Source organism: Colobus angolensis, unplaced genomic scaffold, assembly GCF_000951035.1.
Source record: "Colobus angolensis palliatus isolate OR3802 unplaced genomic scaffold, Cang.pa_1.0 Scaffold21, whole genome shotgun sequence".
Taxonomy (NCBI): Eukaryota; Metazoa; Chordata; class Mammalia; order Primates; family Cercopithecidae; genus Colobus; species Colobus angolensis.
Genome location: NW_012115266.1, coordinates 3,865,146 through 3,879,406, shown reverse-complemented (window position 1 = coordinate 3,879,406; position 14,261 = coordinate 3,865,146). Strand labels below are relative to the sequence as shown.

At 49.2% G+C, this 14,261-nt stretch overlaps 1 protein-coding gene across 1 annotated transcript in view; it reads left to right on the top strand.

The window, feature by feature from the left end:
- The first annotated feature begins 842 nt into the window (after positions 1-842).
- The window catches only part of PACS1 (phosphofurin acidic cluster sorting protein 1), a 29,803-nt gene continuing 16,384 nt past the window's right edge, over positions 843-14,261 (top strand). The window contains exons 1-7 of the mRNA XM_011942451.1: positions 843-987; positions 1,233-1,324; positions 1,408-1,488; positions 4,462-4,521; positions 5,347-5,507; positions 5,872-5,965; positions 12,459-12,539. Of these exons, the coding sequence (XP_011797841.1) occupies positions 846-987; positions 1,233-1,324; positions 1,408-1,488; positions 4,462-4,521; positions 5,347-5,507; positions 5,872-5,965; positions 12,459-12,539 (711 nt within the window). The 5' untranslated portion in view covers positions 843-845. The remainder of the gene's footprint in view (positions 988-1,232; positions 1,325-1,407; positions 1,489-4,461; positions 4,522-5,346; positions 5,508-5,871; positions 5,966-12,458; positions 12,540-14,261) is intronic.

Genomic DNA, 14,261 nt, shown 5'->3' with positions numbered 1-14,261 from the left:
GTGATTGTTATCTTTAAGCACATGGCCCTGACCAGCACTTCTGGGGATAATTTTAAAGCTAAGACCTTAGGCCAAGTGCAGTGGCTCATGCCTGTAATCCCAGCACTTTGGGAGGCCAAGGCAGGAGAATTGCTTGAGCCCAGGAGTTCGAGGTCAGCCTGTGCAACATAGTGAGACCCCATCTCTACATAAAATTTAAAAATTAGTTGGGCATGGTGGTGTGTGCCTGTGGTCTCAGCTACTGAGGCTGGGGCGGGAGGATCACTTGAGCCTGGGAGGTCGAGACTGTAGTGAGCTGTGATCACACTACTGCATGCCAGCCTGAGTGACAGAGTGAGACCTTGTCTTTAATAATAATAAAAAACAGGCTGGGTGCAGTGGCTTATACCTGTAATCCCAGCACTTGGGAGGCCGAGGCGGGCAGATCACGAGGTCAGAAGTTTGAGACCAGCCTGGCCAACATGGTGAAACCCTGTCTCTACTAAAGATGCAAAAAAATATTAGCTGAGCATGGTGACAGACGCCTATAATCCCAGCTACTTGGGAGCCTGAGGCAGGAGAATTACTTGACCTGGGAGGCAGAGGTTGCAGTGAGCCAAGATTGCACCACTGCACTCCAACCCGGGTGGCAGTGAGAGGCTCTGTCTCAAAAAAAAAAAATAATAATAATAATAATAAAAGTAAGACCATGAAGCAGTAGGACAGTAGACACGGATTTGAAAGTGAGGAAGAAAATGTATCAGCAGAATGCCGTTGCTGCTGGGGGGCTTGTGTGTTCCTTGGCTGCGTTTCTCCAGGTGCCTCTGTAGTAACATGCCTCCACCACCTCCCCTCGCTCCTAGGTAATGCAGCATCCTAATGAAGGCGCACTGGTGCTTGGCCTACACAGCAACGTGAAGGATGTCTCTGTGCCTGTGGCAGAAATAAAGATCTACTCTCTGTCCAGCCAGCCCATCGACCATGAAGGAATCAAATCCAAGCTCTCTGGTAAGATGCATGTAGCGTCTGGAGACCCTACAGCCCATCCTGGGAAAGCTGAACAAGACAGTGCCTGAAATATTCCTGGGCAAAAGACCTTTAGAGACCCCGGAAGTAAAATGTAGCTTTGGCCCTGCCCTCCCTTCCACCCTGGCTGTGTTTCCCCCAAAGAGAACCATTGATTCCAGCCCATCGAAGTCTCTTGGGCCAGATCTTCCCATTGCAAGGATATCTTACTCAGGTGTCTGTTGCAGATCGTTCTCCTGATATTGACAATTATTCTGAGGAAGAGGAAGAGAGTTTCTCATCAGAACAGGAAGGCAGCGATGATCCATTGCATGGGCAGGTAACTTTCCATGGTCCCTCACATGGAGCATCCAAGAAACTCCTGGGGTTTCCCACCCTCATTCTGTCCCCGTACCCACTTAGGACTTGTTCTATGAAGACGAAGATCTCCGGAAAGTAAAGAAGACCCGGAGGAAACTAACCTCAACCTCTGCCATCACAAGGGTGAGCCTCAAAGGTCTGGGGAGTGGTTGGCTAAGATTTTCAGTCTGGGGTAGGTTGGCAGCAGCATATTCAGGCCTAGAAGAGGCTTCTTAAAATATGTCAACACAGGGTCATCCCATCAATGATTCCGATGCACGCTGTGTATCCTCACCACCACCCAATTAGACTCACTGTTGTTGGGAACCACCATTACTGATAAGAGTGTTATATCCTTCATGTTATTGTTGGATAGAAAAAAGGAGGAGAACCCTTCTTTTAGAATTCAGAACAGATAGTGGTCCGTCAGGGACCAGACCGCCTCCCACCCACTCCAGTGGCTGCTTCATGTCACATGCTATCCCCTGCAGGGAGAAGGCCAGCTCCCTCTAGGAGTTGTTTTAATCATGTGCTGAACTTATGCAGAGATAATAGGCCCATCGTGGGGTGCTCCTATGACCTTGGGCTTGCTAAGCTTCAATTACATCAGGTATTGTTCCTGCCTTAACGGATCCATAACCTTGGAGACCAGGTGCCTTTTGAGACTTTTCCTCCTTAAGAGTTCCGCAAGAGTCACTGTTTTGATGACATTTTAGTCCTGGACTGAGAAGCTAAAAACCTGAATTCCTAGGTGGTCTTTTAACAGATTCTGGAGTACCTGCATGAAGTGTGGGAGGGCCAGAAGTGCTGGGAACGTTTCCGAAGGGGAATTCACAGCTCCATTTCCCCAGAGGCATCCTGATTCTCCCCAGTGCAGAGCTAGCCTAGGGACCAACCGCCCTGAGAGCTGAGATGCCTGCCCCTTCAGGGATGAGAGGAGGCCAGATGCTGTCACCTCTCCCATCACACTGAGGTGTCACTGGACTTCAGGTAAATCTGCAAGACTGTGAACTGGATTTCCCATCCAGTCAGCAACTAGGGAGCGAGAGGACTGTTTCCTTGTCCTCAGGTATCCACCTCTTGATTGGTGCTCCAAATGGTCCCCATGAGGTGTGTCACCAGTGCCCCAAATGCTTGACCTCCATTGCACTCTGGAAATAGGGAGTGACTGTAGGATCTCTCTGTAGTCAGCCCCTGCTGCTGAGTCTTTCTTTTTCCTGCTCTGTAACCAGAAAGCAGCCCTATTTTCTTCCCAACAGGTGCCCCCAGAGCTTAATAAGTCACCTCATCCTACGTGGGGTCTCCTCCTTGGCATGACCCTGGCACTTGACTGGAATTCAGTGCTCCTGCTAATGTTCACTCGTCCAGAGTGTTTTTTGTTTTTTTTTTTTTTTTAAAGCTGCAGGCACTTTCTAGTTCTACCCCCGAGACTTAGTGACCTCCCTTAGTGCCTGTCTCCTCTGTGCATGCGCATTCTTCTCTCTCACCAAGAACACAGATGTACTTGACCTTCTCTGAACATGTCTCATGCTGCTCTGTCACTGGGAGCTCGACTTTTTTTCTCTGCTGTGAAGGCCCTTTCTCCCCTTTGAAGATTTATCGGTCTCGCAAGTTCATTGTTTTCATCCCCAGGCAGCAAGTCTGTCATTCAGGCAGGAAGTACATATGACCACAAGCTAAGCATCATGCCCAGAGACAGATAAGGCCCAGTCCATGCCATCAAGTGCACAGCGTCTAGTGACACCACACATTTCAACAAATAATTACATCCCAGTAGGACAGGTGCCAAAAGACATAGCTTTGCAATGACACCAGGGGACTGTGGCCACCTGTCCCAGAAGTGCCAGGACAGCTTTCCAGATGAGATGCTGAGAGATAGGTTTTTTAAAATAAAACTTCACCAAGCGGATTTGGGCAAAATTTTTATTCAAGGCAGAAGATACCCTATATAAAGGGCCAGTACAGTGCTGTGGCTTACACCTGTAATCCCAGCACTTTGGGAAGCCGAGGCAGGCCCATCACGAGGTCAGGAGATCGAGACCATCCTGGCCGCCATGGTGAAACCCCATCCCCACTAAAAGTACAAAAATTAGCTGGGTGTGGTGGCGTGTGCCTGTAATCCTGGCTACTCAGGAGGCTGAGGCAGGAGAGTCGATTGAACCAGGGAGGCAGAGGTTGTAGTGAGCCAAGATCACCCCACTGCACTCCAGCCTGACAACAGAGCAAAACTCCATCTCAAAAAAAAAAAAAAAAAAAAGGGCCAGTACAACAGCATGCAGTTTTTCCCAGGAACTCGAAGCAGTGAGTTTCCACTTGACTATGGGGTGTGAAGGGTCAAATAGAGAGATAAGGTTAGAAACAGGCAGACCCAGGCTTTGGACAGTTACAGGCCTGACCGCTGAGCTCTGTTCAAGTAGTGGAGGCCAGTGAAGACTTCTAGTGGGAGGGTAGCATGAGCTGGTTTGCACATGGAAGGACCACTCTGGGCTGTGGAGGGAACAAGACCAGAAACAGGTGGGCAGGGCATGAGATGTCAGCTGAAGGCTATTGCTGTGATCCCAGAGAGTCGAGGAGAAAGGCCTGAATGGAAACAGTCGTGTTACAGATGGAAAAGGGAGGATCCACGGTAGCCAGAATGGGCCTGTGGGGAGAACGGGAGGGAGAGACTCCAGGCATAGATGTGGGTTCAGGTGTGTTGGCGACATCAGTAAGAGGATCAGCGTGCAAGGAGAAGACACTGCATTCCACCGTGGAGCTGGTAAGGCTGAGGTGCCCATGCTGTGCATGCACAGGTGGGAGTCAGCAGTGGGCACTGTGGATCTGAAGCGAAAGAGATGAGCTGGAGACCCACATTTGGGAGGTGTTGGGGCACAGTGGGGCAAAGGACCTGGGGATAGACATTCCTTCTCCCCGCAGCTGCACCCAAGGCCCAGGAGCCACACTGGAATTCGGCCTGTCTTCCTGAAAGGCTTTGAATGCCAAGGGCAGAGACCAAGTCCTCCAGTCTTCGTGTCCTCCCATAGCTCATCATGAAAGTGGGCTCTGGTGGGTGTTTGTTCACTTGAATTGACCCCAAGTGGACGTTGCTGAGAACTATCATGCGATTTGTCCCTACAGCAACCTAACATCAAACAGAAGTTTGTGGCCCTCCTGAAGCGGTTTAAAGTTTCAGATGAGGTACGGCCCCTTACTCCCAAGGTTAATGGTGAGTTGAATTCCCCGGGTTTCACCCAGCATCCCTGGTGTACACTCTGTATTGCCACTGAGAGTCAGGATTCCGGGATTAATATTCCTGCTCCCCGTGGCCTGCCTGGTAGAGGCCTAAGGAAGAGGGTGGCTAAGAAGGACTTAAACGAGCAGAGGAGAGAAAGAGGCTATGCACACAACGCGGGGCAGCACAGCTACGCCCAACCCTTGGTGATGCCCAAGCCTCTGGTGTGCGATACAGGGACAGACCTGGCGGATGCTGCTGTGGTTGTCACTTAATTTCCCCTCTTATCCCACGGAAACATGAGTGAGCAGCAGCTTGTGAGGTGGAAATGTCCTTGGTGGTCAGCCGTGGAATAACCAGGAGTGGGCTGCTGAGAGAGAAGCAGTCTTTTCCCTGGGCTCCGGAGGGACCCATTTCTACAGGCTTCTAAGTGGGCTAACAGAGGAATAAAGAGGAAAATTGTTGAGAGCGATTGCTTTGCCTTCCTGTGGGCTGTAAGGAGGGTAGGACGAGCCCACATGGGCAGTGGGCCTTGGGATTCCTCAGCTGTCCCTCCTGGCACAGCTTCACAGTGTGGAGTGGGGGCAGAAACCGGGGGGAAGGTGGCCTCACCATGTCCCTTCCCTCAGGCTGGATCATGGAAATGACGTGAAGGTTACTCCAGCCATGTGAAGCTCTGGCGTGTCCCTTAAGCAGAACTATAAGGGTGGCCCAAGAGAAAGGAGCTGCTCATCAACCACAATTGTTAATAGGGGTGACCCTAAATTCAGAGACTCTTTTTTCCCCTGCAGGTGGGCTTTGGGCTGGAGCATGTGTCCCGCGAGCAGATCCGGGAAGTGGAAGAGGACTTGGATGAATTGTATGACAGTCTGGAGATGTACAACCCCAGCGACAGTGGCCCTGAGATGGAGGAGACAGAAAGCATCCTCAGCACTCCAAAGCCCAAGCTCAAGTGAGCCCCCTCTCTGTAGCTGGCCTCCAGACTCTCTCCTTCCTGGCCATAGCAGTCTTCTGACCCCCTTCCTCACTGTCCCCTCTATTACCAGGGAATCTTGGTCCTTCATTCTTTCTGAACCTCTGGCTCTCTGGGAGAAGGTCACTGTTTTGCCTCTCACTGACAGAAGTCCTATAGGACTCTCAGGAAGTCCCCCCTCCCCCGACCCGACCCGCCTCTTCACCTTGCACTTCCCTGCTCACTGGGCGTTCTGGACACCTGTAGCTTGTTGACCCGCCCTGAATGCCAGCTCCACTCAGCATTCCCAGCGTGCTGTTCTGAGCCCTGGCAGCACTGACCCTGGCTGTGCTCTTCACCACAGGCCTTTCTTTGAGGGGATGTCGCAGTCCAGCTCCCAGACGGAGATTGGCAGCCTCAACAGCAAGGGCAGCCTCGGAAAAGACACCACCAGCCCTGTGAGCGCGGACCGCGGCTACGGGGTGGGGCGGGACCATGGCGTGTCGGGACTCGGCACTCCAACCCTCTGCGTCTCTGATCAGGGGTCATGTTGTGACCTTAGAAAAGTGGCCTCATTGGCGGGGCACAGTGGCGCATGTCTGTAATCCTAGCACTTTGGGAGGCGGAGGCATGTGGATCATGAGATCAAGAGATCGAGATCATCCTGGCCAAGGTGGTGACAACCAGGCTCTAATAAAAATACAAAAATTACCCAGGCGTGGTGGCATACACCTGTAGTCCCAGCTACTCAGGAGACCGAGGCAGGAGAATCACTTGAAGCCAGGAGGCAGAGGTTGCAGTGAGCCGAGATTGAACCACTACACTCCTGCCTGGCGACAGAGTGAGACTCCTTCAAAAAAAAAAAAAGAAAAAAGAAAAGTGACCACATCTTGTTTCAACCTCAGTTTTCTTCCCCTCAGTCTAACTGGGAGCTTAGCTCTTTGGGGTCATTGCTGTGTCGGGCTGGGTTGTTCTTTTGGTCTGTTGTCGCCTTGGCCCAGAGCCTTCCCTCTCAGAACACGTACAACCTCCCCCTCTGCTGGGTGCAGTGACTCACGTCTGTAATCCCAGTTCTTTGGGAGGCCGAGGCGGGTGGATCACTTGAGCCCAGGAGTTCGAGAACAGCCTAAGCAAAAATGCAAAAGTTAGCCAGACATGGTGGTGCACGTCTGTAGACTAGCTCCTTGGGAGGCCAAGGCAGGAGGATCCCTTGAGCCCAGGAGGCAGAGGCTGCAGTGAGCTGTGATCCCACCACTGCTCTCCAGCCTGGGTGACAGAACAAGACCTTGTCTCAACAAAAACCTCTCCCTTCGTGTCCGTTCTGTGGTAGCAGAGAGTGTGGCATGGAGTGGGCATTTGGCCAGTGGTGAGTGGCCCTGCACCAGGCTGGGGAAGGAGCAGGTATGGAGAGGAGGGGAGCCACTGAGATGTGCTCAGGAGGCCCTAGTAGGCTTTATTGGACCAAGAATCCATAGAGGGGAGCAGTGCCCTGAGAAAGTTTATAATTTAGTCAAGAAGTTTCCATTTTTCCTGGTGAGCAAGGGGAAAAGGGGGCATATACTGTAACAGCCGGAGCCACGACCTGGGCCTTGCTCCATCCTTCCTAGGAAAGGCCCTGCTCTCTCAGCAGATCACAGGCAGGGGTGGGGGTGATCCTGAAGCGACCTCAGGCCCTAGGAAGCTGCTCTTCCTTCGTTTACAATGGAAGGCAAGTGAGCGTTGTAGCGATGTGAGTGCCCAGCTTAGGGTTTGCCCTCCAAAGCCCAGTGTCTTTTCTGCAGACCAAAGAAACACGTCTTTTAAGTCCTCCTGTTCACCTACTTTACTGGCAGATGAAGCCTAGTCATTGTTCACCAGGGGGAATACCAAACTCGCCCTGCAAATCGGTAGTAATTGTGCGGAGATGATAGGAAACAGGCGAGGCCTCCACCACTGAAAAGCACGGGTCTGAAAGGGCAGGTTCCATCCTGGAAACCACCGTCTCTTGGTGCATCCCCTGGCTGCCCTTCTGCCTGCTGCCACCAGATGGGGCTCTCTCCCAGCTCACCGCTCTTCCTGGTTAGGACAGCGCCCCACGTGGCGTTAGTGAGGAAATGTGTGGGAAACTGCAGCCCTAACAGACTCCTCCCTGAGAGAAACCCCAGGCCTGCCCTTGCAGACCCTGCACCCTAGACGCCGTTCCAGGCCGGGTTCATGGGGATCCAAGAACTGAGGAGACCTCGCTTTAAAAAAAAAAAAAAAAAACCTTTCAAATTTATTTTTATTTTATTTGAGTCGGAGTTTTGCTCTTATCGCCCAGACAGGAGTGCAATGGAGCGATCTCGGTTCGCTGCAACCTCCACCTCCCAGGTGCCAGCGATTCTCCTGCCTCAGCCTCCCGAGTAGCTGGAACTGCAGGCACGTGCCACCATACCCTGCTAATTTTTGTGTTTTTAGTAGAGATGGGATTTCACCATTTTGGCCAGGCTGGTCTCAAACTCCTGACCTCAGGTGATCCACCCGCCTCAGCCTCCCAAAGTGTTGGAATTACAGGCTTGAGCCACCGTGCCCAGCCTTTTTTTTTTTTTTTTGGGGGGGGTGGTGTGTGGATAGGGTCTTGCTCTACTCCCCAGGCTGGAGGGCAGTGTGTACCCAGCCACCTCACTTTCTTTAGTATTAGTGTTTAGGATGTGGCTTGGAGATGCTTTTCCTCACATGGAACTGCTGAATGGCCCTGCTGAATGGACACCATCCACATGGGCAGACCCGAACCCTGGCCATGAGAGGCAAATTCCTTCTGAACTATATGGGATGACTCTAGAAAGAAACCTGGGAGCCGGCTGAGGGAGGACTGTTTCTCAGTGTTCCAGGAATGTAGAGCAAGTGCCCTAATGTAACTAAATTACTAACTGAGACAGTGCCCCAAAAGCAGTAAGCACTTAGGTGTTCACCTAACACTGTGGGTGTTCAATAAATGTTAGTTACCTGATTTATAAAACTTACAGAAAAAATTACCTAGACAAACTGAGCCTTGGTGCCTCATCTGTAAGGTTGTGGTGTCGGTGTAGGAGTCCATTTGGCTCAAAAGCTAATTGAGGGTGGGCACGGTGGCTCACACCTATAATCCCAGCACTTTGAGATGCCGAGGCGGGTGGATCACTTGAAGTCAGGAGTTCAAGACCAGCCTGGCCAACATGGCAAAACCCTGTTTCTACTGAAAATACAAAATTAGCTGAGCATGGTAGTGCACACCTGTAATCCCAGCTACTCACGAGGCTGAGGCAGAGATTTGTTTGAACCTGGGAAGCAGAGGTTGCATTGAGCCAAGATCCCGCCACTGCACTCCAGCCTAGGTGACAGAGCAAGACTCCGTCTCAAAAAAAAAAAAAAAAAAAAAAGCCAATTGAGTGTCAGCCTTTATAATATGGTGGCCTAAGGGCCCCTGTCTAAGCAAAAAACACATTTGGGACAGAGTGGAGCTTCTGAGTTTGAGTCTTGACTCCACCACTCCATTGGCTGTGTGATCTTGGGCATGTTACCACGCCTTTGCTTCCTCATCTGCGAGGAACATGTTAAAGCTCGTGCCTCCCAAGGTAGTGAGGAGATGGAACAGAATCATGCACATCAGACTGCCCTGTGGGGTGTGCCTGACTGACTTAACTGCATACAGAACACTGCTCATTGCTCACCGACTACTATTGCTCTTATTATTATAATTCCTTAGTGCCATTTCAGTTTTGGACTCCTAAAATTGATAGAATCTAGATGTCTTTTTAGTGAGTCCTTCAAATTCTGGTTCCCTTGGCCAGGTTTCAGACTCACTTTGCTGGTTCTGTGCTGATATTTCTATTTTGAAGGGCCCCATATGTCTGGAAGTGGGTGTGGAACTTTGGAATCCTTTGGTATGAAAGGCGCTTTGGGAACAGCAGAACAAGGCTGTGCTCTTAAATGGAGAACTTCTGAATGGATTAGGAAAAACCACGAGATTGTGCACATGTAGGCAGGCGTGCACACACCGCCTCAACTTGTGTCCTCTCTTCCCTGGTTTCCTAGCACTGTTATTTATTTATTTTTCTTTATCTTGCTTTTTGTTCCCCACATTTTAGAGGATTCAGTTTATCGCTAGAACCAGAAAGAATTTCTGCTGATAAAAATTATTCCAGTTGTTGAATTTTCCCAAGACTTGAGCACACAGTGGCAACATAATTTGGTTCTCCAAGCTGATAACAATGAGCTCTGACAGTGCTTCAGTTAGGGCAGCCACAGAGGCAGACTTCCAGCCAGGACTGCCTGCTGCCTAAGTCGCTATTTCCACAGCACTATAAATAATGCCATTAGAGCCTAGTCCTTCATGAAATGATAGCCTACGTATTACCGCTCTTGCCCCCTTCTCTCTGACACAGGCCTACACTCTTACCCTTCAGCAGCTGACATTGTCCATGGGCACAGTAGTGCAGACTGCTGGGGAACCTCCAGTGTTGCCTCATCCACGTCCAATGCCAAACACTTGGTCAGACACAGCTGGAGTCCTGCTGGTGTTCCAGCATCCTTGGTGGGGGGGAAGTGCTTTAGTGTTTATAGAAGCAGGAACAGAAATGTGGAGAAGTTGGGAATTTGTCCCCAGGAGGATTATTTGGGACATCTGGAAGAGCCAGTAAATAGCCAGCAGGTGTCCTCTAAGCCCAGTCTAAGTTAAAGATATTATCAGGAGATGGATATGCTAATTACCTTGATTTAATCATTTCACAATGTATCCATACATCAAAACATGTTCTATATTGTAAATATATACAATTTTTATTTGTCAATCATAGCTTAATAAAGCTGGGGGGAATAAAGATCTTACTAAATGTTGCAGCCTTGACATGGAAGCAATGCTGTAGCTGTCATAGGGCTTAACAACAAGGCATGCTACTTTAAAACCTCCCAGCAGACCTGTGTTATCACCCAGTTCATTCTCTTTAAAACACATTTAATTAATTTGTCATATTGAGATCCAAAATGGAGTGAAATTGTCTTTAGTCTCAGGTCTAACCAGAGCTTTTCCATGGCCAAGGCTGGGTGTGGTGGCTCACGCCTGTAATCCCAGCACTCTGGGAGGCTGAGGCAGGAGGATCACTTGAGGTCAGGAATTCAAGACCAGCCTGGTCAATCAGCATGGTAAAAGCCTATCTCTACTAAAAGTACAAAAATTAGCCAGGCATGGTGGTAGACACTTGTAATCCCAGCTAATCAGGAAGCTGAGGCAGGAAAATCACTTGAACCTGGGAGGCAGAGGTTGCAGTGAGCCAAGATCACACCACTACACCCAGTCTGAGCGACAGAATGAGACTCAGTCTCAAAAAAAAAGAAAAAAAATTGGCTGATCATATAGACAAGGTGTAAATGAGCTAGCTCTACAATCTGGAAGCAACCTGTTCTGTGGCTGTGAGCCATTACACAAGCCAAACCGTCTGAAGATCTGGGGTCCCAGGGTCTAGCTCAGGCATGCTGAGTTAGTCCAGCAAATGGCCTGGAGCAGGGATTCTCAACTGGGGATGATTTTGCCTCCCAGACATATGGCAATGATTGGAGACATTTTTGTTTGTCACCAATTGGGGGTGGAGAGTTGCCACTACCAGCACCTGGTGAGTAGAGGCCAGGGATGCTGCCAGACATCCCACAGTACACAGGACAGACCCCCACAATAAAGAATGACCCAGCCCCGGCTGGGTGCGGTGGCTCACGCCTGTAATCCCAGCATTTTGGGAGGCCGAGGCGGGTGGATCACAAGGTCAGGAGATCAAGACCATCCTGGCTAACAAGGTGAAACCCCGTCTCTATTAAAAATACAAAAAATTAGCCGGGCATGTTGGCAGGCGCCTATAATCCCAGCTACTTTGGAGGCTGAGGCAGGAGAATGGCATGAACCCGGGAGGCGGAGCTTGCAGTGAGCTGAGATTGTGCCACTGCACTCCAGCCTGGGCAACAGCGCGAGACTCCGTCTCACAAAAGAAAAAAAAAAAGAATGACCCAGCCCCAAATGTCAATTGTGCCAAGGTGGAGGAACCCTGATTTAAAGTGTGGCATAGGGAGCCTGCTGTGGTGATCCTTGTTCCATAGTTTACTAGGTGACCCTGAACTTACTAGCCTGATACTTCTCGGTATTACATGATTGACTCAGAGAAAGGACTTTGAGTCATTGGGAGGAAGTGGGATATCATTTATATTTTCTGTCACCTGTGGTTCCCTACAGGAAACAAAAAGATTCACTAAAGCCAGTACCTTCCCTGCATCTAAGACCTACAAACCCAAAGTCACTGCTGGTGACTTTGAATTGCTGTCTACACAGCAAGAAGCAGTATTAACAAGTATGAAAATCTGGTTATGTATCTGTATTTGCAAAGGAAATTTTTAATATTTATGAGAAATGCTAATAAGAGTTAGGGACAAATGGAGAATTAATTTACACCTAAATGGCTTAATATTGGGTATCTTTCTGCTTAGTATATCCTGTTAGAGGGTTTTCTGGATGTTGCCACCAGGCAAAAAGCATTTGGCTACTGTGGATATCTTGTAGTCTCAAAATCAAAGACCTGAACCTAGCATGCTTCTTTCTCTGGCAAGCAAAGGAGTTCTTCCTGGTGTCCTTCCTGGGCAAGGGTATTCACTGGATCCAGGGTCAAAGACTTGATGGATGCAGTAGCAAAGCCATCTAAATTTTGAGCTGCTCTTCCCTAGTGACATCTCGTGGGAGTCAGAATTTCTGGGTTCTGAATCTCCCTGTGTTACTGACTTGATGACAAAGATAACTGATCCCTCCAAAACCTAGTTTTCACAGAAATGTACCCCCCTACATAACATAAAAGCCCTGAAGATTTTATGAAGTTTGAGATTAAATGAAAGTATTTTAAGCTTCATAGGGACCTAGTAAAACAAATTAAAGTGGTAGTTATTTGGATCAGTGATAACTAATTCTTGTAATTTTTGCAGATGGAATTGGCTGCTCTAGAAAAAGTTAAATCTACTTGGATTAAAAACCAAGATGACAGCTTGACTGAAACAGACACTCTGGTATGTATGGGTCAGTCTCCTGTTTCAGCTATTTCAAATATAGTGTTTGTCTCTTTAGAAATAAAGGCAGAAGGACCCTCAGGACCACCCTAGAAATTTCACCTAAATCTACGGGCTTATGAATGTCCTGCGCTCTCTTTCTCCTGAAATACTTACCTGTGGAATGTAACCTACTACCTGGTGTAGATACCGAATTGCTCTTAAACTTAATATACCAGAAATGTCCTGATTCTGCCCTTTAATAAGAGCTGACCAAATGCTAGTTGGGGAAACTTCTCACCATCTGTCACCAATGTTCTCCCTGGAAAATCGTCCCTTCCTCCTTGGGTGTTGCTCTTTCTGCAGCCAGGCAACCCACAACATTCAGTCTCTGACTGGTACTGGTCCATGTTCTAAGAGGTGCTGGAGCTGCCCAGGAGTGCAGGCCTAAGCCCCAGTGAAGTGGAATTGAGTTGGTTGGGATGCCCAGTTTTTTTTTTTTTTTTTTTTTTTTGAGACGGAGTCTTGCTCTGTCACCCAGGCTGGAGTGCAGTGGCGGGATCTCAGCTCACTGCAAGCTCCGCCTCCCGGGTTTACGCCATTCTCCTGTCTCAACCTCCCGAGTAGCTGGGACTACAGGCGCCCGCCACCTCACCCGGCTAGTTTTTTGTATTTTTTAGTAGAGACAGGGTTTCACCATATTAGCCAGGATGGTCTCGATCTCCTGACCTCATGATCCGCCCGTCTCGGCCTCCCAAAGTGCTGGGATTACAGGCTTGAGCCACCGCGCCCGGCCTGGTGCCCGGTTTTTTTACATGTTGAACTGCACACACGTTTCCTGTGCACCTGCTTGTGCTGGGCACTGAAGATGCAAAGATGAGCAGCCACAGTTTGTATCCCCTGTACCTCCCTGGGTCTCCACAGAGTCCCAGGGAGGTACAGGGGATGCAAATTGGGGAAGCGATGTCTGAGCTGGGCTTTGCAGGTTACATCAAAGTTCATCCCATGGGACCAGAGGCAGGACCCCTGTGGGGAAGGAGCAGAGAACTTTATGTAATGCTATCTAGGGATGAGCCTCACGGTGGGACCTGCTGGGAGTTGACTAGAATCTGTGATAGAATTATTTTAGCCTTATGTTTTCTATAGTAGATAAGACTAAAGATCTTATATATTTAGGCTTGATTCAAGGTTAATTTGAAACTCATTACCCTAACTTATATTTTCTAGTTCACCAGTAATCTGAATAATCCAGCTTCCACTGTGGCCCCAGTGTGGTCCGTACTGCACGTGGCAAGTACAGTGTGGCCTTTTCAAAATTAAATTCCAGTTGTGTCACTTTCTGATTAAAACTCTTCAGGGATTGGCCAAATCTCAGCAATTTAATGTTGAGTGAGTAAAAGCAGCCGAATACCAAAAAATGCACGCCATAGGATTCCAGTTCTGTGAAACTCACAGACGGGCAAAACTAATCCATGAGAGTGATGTCAGCATACCTGTTACCCAGGGGACGGGGAGGGGCATAGGGAGCCCTCAGGAGTGCTGGAACGTTCTGTCTTGATCTGGTTAATGGTCACCTGGGGGCATACTTGCATAAAAATTCAAGTTGACTATTCTATATTTGTGCTTCTTATTTTATAGAAGTTATGCCCTCAGTAAGCATTTTGAAAACATAAAGACAAGGCGGAGGCAGGGAAGTAGGCAGGTATGCAGCCTGCATGGAGAGCAGAGTCCTTCCTGAGGGCT